Source organism: Adiantum capillus-veneris, chromosome 27, assembly GCF_014529385.1.
Source record: "Adiantum capillus-veneris isolate H3 chromosome 27, ASM1452938v2, whole genome shotgun sequence".
Lineage (NCBI taxonomy): Eukaryota > Viridiplantae > Streptophyta > Polypodiopsida > Polypodiales > Pteridaceae > Adiantum > Adiantum capillus-veneris.
In genome coordinates, this window is record NC_140957.1 from 104,658,473 (window position 1) to 104,668,479 (window position 10,007).

Sequence of the window (10,007 nt, forward strand, 5' to 3'; positions counted from 1 at the left end):
AGAGCTCAGGGGAGAAGGGGGAGGAAGAAAGAGGCATGGAGGCCATGGATCTTCCTTCTCTCTCTCTCTCTCTCTCTCTCTCTCTCTCTCTCTCTCTCTCTCTCTCTCTCTCTCTCTCTCTCTCTCTCTCTCTTTGCGGTTCATGGAAGCTCGTCCTCCTTTCGGCGACAAAGGAGCAGCATGGCAAAGTCCTTTCATGGATGCATGGCAAGGTCGTGCTGCAAGAAGGCCATGGCAGAGAGGGAAAGCAAAGGAAGGCATGGCTCTTTGGCTTTTATCTCTCTCTCATCTTCAACCGGGCATGGCGAGATTTCTCGGCACAGAGAACCGTGGGCAACAACCCTAGCATGGACGAGGGTGTGTCGGCGACCTGAATCAAATCGGCCATGCATGGTCTCTACAGAATCGCCCTGGGCCAAGGAAGCGATGTCGACACAGTCTCTTGGCCAGCCAGCGCCTGTAGCGCGTCCCCATGCAAGGTTTTTGGCCTGCGCAGGCGGCAGCTGCTGCCATCACCCAAAAACGTCTTCTTTTTACTTTCTTTTTACATTGGTGGGCGCCCTAGGGTGCCCACGGGCCATCCTAGGGGCCCCGCCACACCACAGGACATTGTCTCCTTCTCGAAATCGGCCAGGGCTGCGACTAAGACACGGCATCGGCAAGGCTGTATGGGCCGTTTTTCACATAGAATTTTTTGCATATATCTGCAGACAATTGTATTCGACCTCGGCATTCCACCCTCGGCGTTTTGCTCAGGAAAGCACACACCGTTTATACGACGGGCATTCTTTAAAGTCGAGGCAACAGACTCCTGGGGCTTGTCGCCATGGCAATCGAAAGGGTTACCCGTCAACACAAAAGCGAGGTTAAGTGATTATGGTTGCATGCAACCAACCAAGCAAGCAAGTGCAACGACGACTGATGTAGCTCTTTGACCTTCAAAGGCAAGGTATGCATAGATTTGGTTTTTGTTTGCCAGAGTTTTTCAGACATGCTGTGTAATTTTTGCATGCACTAGACGAGTAAGTGTTTTGGCCTCTCATCCACAAGCAAGGCTGGTAACAACTATTTTTCCACACATGCCAAGCACAAGGTGCTTCTGTGGTTAGAACAAGCATGACAAGCCTCATATACTTGCCTGCAACATATATGAGTGCAATTTAGACACTCCCAGCACAAGCACGGCTTGTGACAGTTGTTTTAAGAATTACCATTTTGTTGGCATCGAATCACTGTTTCACATGCCAACATGGCTCAAGCATGGCTTGAGTACTTGCAGCCCTGATCTGCTGCACGGATCATCAGCAGTTCACTTTTGATGCCCATGGAATCTCAAGGAGATCGGCACACCCTGTGGCTCGGCTTCATGAAGGGTGCACAGAGCTCGGCATGGCCGACCTCTTGTCATTGCTTTCAGAAGCCGACAAAGGTGCTTTCCCAGAGCTAACCACTTTCAGTTGAAATTGCTTGACAAGGTCAATTTTTTGTACATGATCGACAAGGTTGATTCTCTTTGTTATGGCATATGTCGTCAATAGCATTTGTTGGCAACGAGGCCAGACATAGTTATATGAAGCAAGGCTTCAATTTCTGCATCTTGCATTGAGCTTCCCCACGTTTGGGCTATGCTCGGAGCATACAAAAATTGGGAAGGATTTGACAATATGCTTGCAAGTTATTTCATTTCATGCCCGACGGGCATATATGGCGCAAGAGAGCGTAGTTGTGTACACGCCAACTCCCACTTGCACAACAAATATGGCTATCAACCATCTATGAGACATCAGATATGGCTATGAGCCATCTATCCGACATCCACATATGGCTATGAGCCATCTGTGAGCAAGTTTTCTCCTACAAAATTTCATGACAATTACTGTCATTGTGCAAAGCAAAGTGCTTTGGCACGGCTTCTCCCTTGTGCCGAGATACTGCCATTGATTTGGAATCAAGGGCTTTGGCACACAAGTTTGTGGAACGGGCAAAATAGGGAATGTCAGCTCACAAAATCCGTACTAGTTTATTCTGTGCAAGGCACTTATGATTTTGGTTCTCACGCTTGAGACCATTATAGTAGCCAAGGGCTTACGTTTTTGCATGCAAGGCATGCTAAGAAGGTGGCATGGCTTCCACCACTTTATGCATTATGCTTCCGCTATCACACTCGCAATTCTGTCAAGGACAGACTCAGTGATGGATTGTTGAACCTGATGGTTGGTTGCTATCAACACCCAACAACACTAAAAGGAACCTAAATCTAGGACTTATTTCACAGGCAAAGTGCCAATGCTACGTCATTTTCATACAACCACGACCCTGCAAGGCAGGTAGATCAAGATGTGGTTGTGTTTTTCTGTTACCTCTCTCAATGAGAGAGTCATAGCAGAAACTTGTTGCATGCTTCTAGGATACGCTGCACATTAGGCATAAGATGCACACGAGCATGGCAATCAACTATACACACCATAGTTGTTCAAGGACAGTTCCACAGCCTAGCATGTTCTTCTCTCTCCCTCTCTTTAAGGGAAAAATGAAAAATCTTCTAAGAAGCTTTGGATACGTGTTTTGCTCGTGAGTCAGCCTGAGCCAAGGTGCTCTAACTCTCAGCTAGCACGTGGCTAAGATGCTACTCAAATTAGTCTTCATTGGTTCGTCCATTGAACACTAATTTGCATAAGGGCTATGAGATACACCGGCGAAGAGCCATTGTCAGGCCAAGGGTAAGACCCAACTATTGGCATTCTTTGGGGTGATTGTTTTTAAGATTGAACAGATCTACCCAAGGAAGTATACATCGACGTTAATGCACAAGCAAGAGTCTTGTCATTACGGATGTTTAGGGTGTGAGTTTTGAACTACATGTTTTCAGTGCGACATTCAAGCTGAGTTTTTGATAATCTTCAACTCACAGTAGTTGATATCTATAAGGAAGTATAGATGCAGCAATCAGTGGTGACAGCATGGCTGTCCACATGAGCTAGGCAGTTCACTTGTGTGTATTTCCTGCTCTCTCTATAGCACTACGGAGTGTCTATGGACATATTGTTTTGGGGTACGACTCGACGGGTGACTGCTACATCACCCCATAGGCATTGAGGATCACAGTTTGATCTCTCTTAGTTAGACTTTCAAGGAAAGAATTCCGCAATCTACCACACGGTAGCGGACAAACTCAACTTTTCAAGTTGATTCCAATCATTATGTACACGGTTAACTATGTTGGTTGCCGTTACCTGCTAGTTGAGCCGTTTCTACAAAGGGTCTTACCAAGGGATTTGACTACGTAAATTTTAACCAAAGGGGTTGGATTGCGAAGGCAACACCCACGGTTCTCAGCCAATGCTGTTTGTTTTTTAGGTAGGAGATGTGCTCCTCTCTGTTTAAATACTGGTAGGTGAACATTACGTTCAAACCTCCAGGTACGCATCTATTAATTTGGTGTTATTCCATTTTTTGTATGCTTTGCTTGTTTTTTTTTTTCAAGACGTATAAGTACGCTTGAATGTTACAGAGCCATGCCAAGGGCATGTCGGCACAAAGTATTTTGGGCCAAGTGTCCAATCTACCTTCTTGACTTATGCTGTTACGAACCTACTTGTAGGGTTCGATTTGGCACATGTTGTCACATGGGATACAACATGGTCTAAGAACTCAAGGAGTTTGGTTTAGCCACTGTGGAGCATGATAATGAGGGTCCCTCTCACTCGCGTCGCAGAGTGTTCATAGTTACCTCCACACACAAGTACAACTCGTACTTGATGGATGTCACTTTTCCTGGCATCCTTACTTGAGACATATTCCACATGTGGAGAATATGAGTCTCTGGGACTGACACTGGCGCCCAATTCGAAATGATGTGTCGCGACGAAGTCCCTAGGTGCTGGTCGCATCCGTTCATTAGACCAATTGACGCACACAGTATCAAGAACAATTTCAGTGGCCAAAAATTGTCGGGTACTAAGTACAGACTTGTTGTGATTACAAGTGCTGTGAAACCACCTTAACGGAGGGTCGTTTCTACATATAGCAAAGTATGCTACGTTCATGAGAATGTTTCATGGTTGGTTCCTAGGTGTGACCGGGTTGTCACATTCTATTATGGTCCAACTTTTGCTGCAAAGTATGCTACGTTCATGAGAAGGTCTCATGGTTGGTTCCTAGGTGTGACCGGGTTGTCACATTCTATTATGGTCCAACTTTGTTGCAAGATTTTCACGTAAGTATTGTGGAAAGTCTCGTCATGGAATTGCGGTTTGGATATGTTTGTGTTAAATGCATGCACACTAGGTGTTATGGGCCCTAGTGTTTAACACAAATTTATTTGGAGCGGCATGCAAATCCATGGACTTTATTCTTTCTGCACCCTTTTGCACTGCTAGTGCAATCTCTCTTGCAGATTTAGTATGAGTTTACACCCTGCCATACAAGGTGATGGCTGAGTATGGATGTTAGTGATTGGTTGCTGGAACCTCCAATCTACCTTCAACCTAGTTGGTTGTTTCCATTCCATATCGAGTATATGGCTGGATACTCAATGGTTGAGTCATAGTTTGTCGTCAGTCGTGGAAGACTGTCTGTGAGTGGCTTGGGAAAGTACCTCACTCTTACTGCTGTTATTCATCCCATGGGCAGCTTACAAGTATTCTATTTAGTACTAAAGGATATGCTAAGCGCATACGTTAGTAAACCGTGCTAAAGGATCTGCTAAGAGCATACGTTAGCACAATGCATTCTGAATAGGTGATTCTCTTCTTATTCTAGAATTTGCTTAGGTTAGGTTTTCAACTTTGAACACCTGTTGTGGTGGGGTTGGATACCGATAGTTTCATAAGTCAAGGACTTAGTAGGTGTGCTGAAAGAGTATGTTGGCATGTAACCTTTGTTAGGGGTGAACATGTGGTTCTGTGTGTTCCCAAATGTTCAGAAGTCTGACATGAGGACACTCCCTATTCTACAACTCATAATGTTGAACCCAGGTTTTTCATGTTTGCTATATTTAACACTTCATCTTTGTCCCCAAGATTCCCCTTGGTAAGAGATGTATTATTCTTTTGACATGCTCCATGGCTCCTTATGAACTTAAAGGACAATAGGGAACTAAGAAAACATGCATATATTATTTGTATTGAGCGTGGCTATAGAAACTTTGATGATAGGTTTGCAGAATGGTAAAAATTCAATTTTTTTGTACCTATTTCTTTTGGCAAAACAAAAAATAGTGAGTGAGAAGCAATCATATGTTTTGATCACGAACCCATTGAAGTTAACTAGGGAATTTATCTCAAGTCCTACAAAAATCCCTAATCTTATTTTTATGCAACAAAACGTAAGAAATGACTGTTTTTTTGATGAAAATGTAATGGTCCATCAACTTTGGAGGCTTGGTGTGACCAAAAGATGAGAAATTTTAGAAGTTTCTTATTTTTTCCATGTGTAGTAGGCCTTGAACTATAACCTCATGAAAGGATTTTACAAAATGAGTGGATCTACTATGGTTTTGGAGTATATTCTGCCAAGACCAACACGCTTGGAGGTACTTCAGCAACGGCATGATCAATTGCAGGGCATTTTTTTCAAAACCCTGAAAGGACACTTTTATGTCCTGTTAGGTTACCAACCTAGTGTTAAGCCTAATTTCAACAAAAAAGTCAAATGGATAGAAATTAACTCCCTGTGTGGACTTCAAAGCCTCCGAGCCGTTTTCTGACTTTTGGAGTGCTTTTTGGCGATGAAATTTCTTGATGTTGGTCTTCATAGCTTCCCGATCCCTTGGGGATCCTTGCCGTATGGTTTTTGTTGACTTTGGCTTCACTGGAGCTTCATTTGGCAATTGTCGCTCTAGAAGCACCCGTGGTTGCGTTTACATATCTTCGATGATTTGTGGTGGTCTACCACCATAGGACTTGGTTGTTGATGGTCTAGGAAACCCGCTCGTGAAGTTTGGTGGCAAACAGGCATGCGGTTTGGCCGCAAGAGCAATTTGACGCTTTGTATGTCTGATGCCCTTTCTGAAGTTTAGTGCCGCTTCGGGTCACTTTTTGGTCATGCGGGTCACATAGATTTGTTGAGCATGTCGAGATGCTCCTACCCATGAATTTTGGTAGCATTTGGTCGCCTCTTGCGGGATTCTAGGAATTAGGGTTTTTCCCGATGGTTTTCTACTGCCTTTGGACATCCAGGACTGGTTTCCTATGCTAGGGTAAGTTGCCGATGAAGTCTTGTTGCTTTTGGGTTAGATATTAGGTCGCCGTCTCTACTTGTAGGTCTCTACCGCCCGCTTTGTGTGTGATCCCTACCCTAGTTTTCGCGACATAATGACAAACATGCGCGAAAAGCTCAAGGTGGTGAGCCTACCTCTCATGTCTGGAGCTCATCGGGTAGTTCTGCGCGTCGTAGAAGTTGCTGGAAGGTCCGTCCGCTCTAGGTGGCAGAAGCTCTCTCCACAAAGTCAATAGTGAAAATGAGCTAAAAATGAGGTGAAAATTTCTTATAATGGAGGTCCCCGAACCACTTTTCATGAAATTTGACATGTGCTCCTATCTTCTTGCAAGATGTGGTTTAGGTTCAAAAATCTCTTGATTTGGACTTCATTTGACCTGTTTACCAGAAATTTGGCATTTCGATCAAAACTTGGCCAAAACACGCTTTCCACTCCAGTCTCATAATTGCACCCCCACTGTACCATAGGTTGTCCTATAGTCACTGATCATCCCCATATTTTTTGTTTTTCAGTACGACCGTTTTTCACCTGCTTTTTGTATTTTTGAAGTTTTTTGCCGAAAATTAGCAAAATTAAAAGGAAAATAGCAAATCAAACCCAGAAAATCTCCAAAAATCATTATAAATCACAAACATCACCGCAAAATGTTATATATACTCACATGCAATTTTTATGGTCGGATTTCTCCGTTTTACCAATATTTTTCTCGAAAAATGGCTATTTCTACTTATATACACACACCTAAGGGCTTGATTTGGCGTTTGGCCCCATATACCTATAGATACATGCTGTATAAGGGCATATGTTCTTGGGTTAGTCCAGAAAATTTCGCAATCAAACAAAAACCCTTAAAATAGTCGAAAATCATGCCCCTTTTTTGCTCTTTTTGCTATTGGTTCCGCATTTGAGAATGCATCCCCCCCCTCCTAGCCGGAGTCCTCCTGGACGACAAGGTATCGCCTCAGAGTATGTGCCGTGCATAGGTTGAAAAAGTTGTGCTAATGCTTGGCCGATTAATGTGGCCCTAATTGATGCATACTCGGTCAATGCATGGAAAAATTAATGATGTGCAAGAGAAGGGAATAAGCAAGATGATTATTGGCATTCGCGGTCGAGGTTTCCTGTTTTCTTTGCAAGTAACAGCTGTAACTCTACTTCTCTCTGTTTAATTGTCTTTTTTTCAAAAGGCAATCGCTTTGCCGCTTCTGTTGATATAGCCATAGTTGTTTCTATGGTTAGGATTGGCTTGGCCGGAATGGCCGTGGACCATATTGCCTTTGCTTTCCATTGGTATTTTGTTTTTGTAGATGTTTTGCTACTTCCTTTGTTGCCACTGTTTTGTTGCGGATTGGCATCCACATAAGTTGGTTGCCTTGTTTCAAATGCAGTTGTCTACCTTCCGTTGTTGCTTGTACTGAAGGGAGTTCCTTTTGCTTTTGTTTGGGTATCCAAATGCTAGTGACATTTGACTTATATTTGAGCATTTTCTTTGGGATCCATATCTGTTTTATGCCCTTGGTTTTTGGTTGAACTATCTGCTTCGGTTGAATTCTTTCGTTGCATTGTTGTTTATTTGCCATGTCATTTCTATCCTTCTGCATCCATACTTGTTTCTGTTGTTTTGGTAATCGAGGTCTTTGCACTGTGGTTGGTGACTTCGTCTGTATGTAGTTAGCATGGTTGGATTTTACCTGTATGTTGGCCTTTGGTATCATGTTGTTCTTTGGTGGAATTCTTGCTTTTGGATCTTTTTCCAGTGATTGCATTGCTTGTAGCTGATTGTTTCGATATTGCTGCGCAAAGGCTATCACTTGTTGTTCTTGTGCATGCTGAATTTTGACTGCGTTCGCATTCCAATCTATCTGCACATTGTACTCTTTTTGCCAAGGTTGTCCCAACATCATTGGGTGTTGTGTGCTTTCATCCTCCACCACATAGAATTTGTGTGGGTAAATATATTGATGTATTTGAACATGCAATATAGTCCATCCTAATGTTTTCAACGGGTGTGATGTACTACTTTCCAGCACTTGAGGAGTAGGATGAAGTTGACCTGTGGATTTGAGCTGTTGGTATAATCCGTAAGAGATCAAATTTGCTTGAGCTCCAGAATCAAGCAATGCCGTCGATTCAACTTGATTGCTGCCCACTTTGACTGCAATTATTGGCTCCGATGTTTCTTCATCCAACTTCGTCATTCGAATGGCATTGATTCGCAATGGTGCTCCACTTTGTTGTTGTTGTTGTCGCAAAAGTCTTTGTTTTGTAATGCGTTCCTTTGCTTCTGCTTGAGCTTCCTCTCGTACTCTCTGTTTTTCCTTCATTCGTTGTTTTCCTTGATGAATGTGTTGGAGCATCTCCTGTGTGAGTGGTAGATGATATTTCTTCAGTCGACATCCACTAATCCAGTTCGGCATTTCTTCACGTGCTAATGTAGCAAGCTTGACAACTCCACTTTGTGATAGATCATTAATCACAAAGGGTCCCATCCTCGCTTTTTAATTTTCTTGGCATGTTGCTTCAAAGTATAAACAAGTACATAATCACTTGTTTTGAACTCTTTAGTGCGCACATGCTTGTCAAAAAACTCTTTTTGTCTTCTCTTTTTAGCATACATTGAAGCTACAGCTCTCAAGCGGAGTTCATCTAGCTTTTCAAGATCATCTATTCTTGAAGAGAGCTCATGCCCTTTCCATTCTAAGCGTTTCGCTACTCGTATAGTTGGAATTAAAATCTCTATGGGTAGTATAGCATTTAGGCCAAACACCATGTTGTACGGTGTTGTTTCTATCAATGTTTTGTAAGCTACCCTGTATGCCCATAGTGTTGAGTGTAGCTGCTGATCCCAATTTGTTCGTGACTCTGACACTATTTTAGTGAGAACCATGCATAGTGTTTTATTTGTGGCCTCAGCTTGTCCATTGGCCTGTGGATGGTATGGAGCACATTTCCTATGTATGACCATGAATTCCTCTAGCAGATATTCAATGACTTCATTGAGAAAATGTGTCCCACGGTCACTAACAATTTCTATTGGTAACCCGTATCGAACAAAAACATTCTCATACAAAAATTGTGCAGTGGTGCGTGCATTTGCTTTTTGCATTGCCTTGGCTTTCACCCATTTGGTGAGATAGTCCGTAGCCACAATGATATATTGGGTATGGGTGCGATATGCAGGGGGTGAGATAGGTCCCACAAAATCAATGCCCCATTTTGCAAATGCTCTTGCTTCCATCATGGGCCGTAGTGGCATCTCGTCTCTTTTTATCGGTACCTTGGTGCGCTGACATGCGTCACAACGCCTTACAAACTCTTCAGCATCCATATGCAATGTAGGCCACCATATACCTGAGGCTAACACTATTTTTGCCGTCTTATCGCTCGAAAAATAGCCTCCACTTATTCCGCTATGTGCATGTTCTAGAGTCAGCAGGTATTCACTTTCACTTGCACAGATTCTAAGTTGATTGTCCTTTCCTCACTTATAGAGTTGGTTCCCAATCAACTGAAAGTCACGAGCTTCCAGCTCTATAGCTTTTTTTCGTGCTCTTGTGATGTTCTCAGGAAGCGTTCTGGTGGTTAAGAAATCAATGATATATTGACTCCATGCAGGTGCAATGTTTACTTGAAACAATGTCGCGTGATCTACTGGTCGTTTGGCACTACATATACTACAATTGGTAACATAAGAATGTGTGTCCGCATACATAGTTGGCCAATAAACCCCTAACTGTTTCAGTCTCTGGTGTGTTTTCACTGTTGAACAATGAAATGCACAATCTTG

The 10,007-nt window shown here is 43.0% G+C and overlaps 1 protein-coding gene across 1 annotated transcript; it reads left to right on the forward strand.

The window, feature by feature from the left end:
* The first annotated feature begins 180 nt into the window (after positions 1–180).
* Positions 181–870, forward strand: LOC147422489 (uncharacterized). The gene has a single exon (XM_086503574.1). The coding sequence runs from the start codon at positions 181–183 to the stop codon at positions 868–870; it is 690 nt and encodes a 229-aa protein (XP_086359700.1).
* The last annotated feature ends 9,137 nt before the right edge of the window (positions 871–10,007 follow it).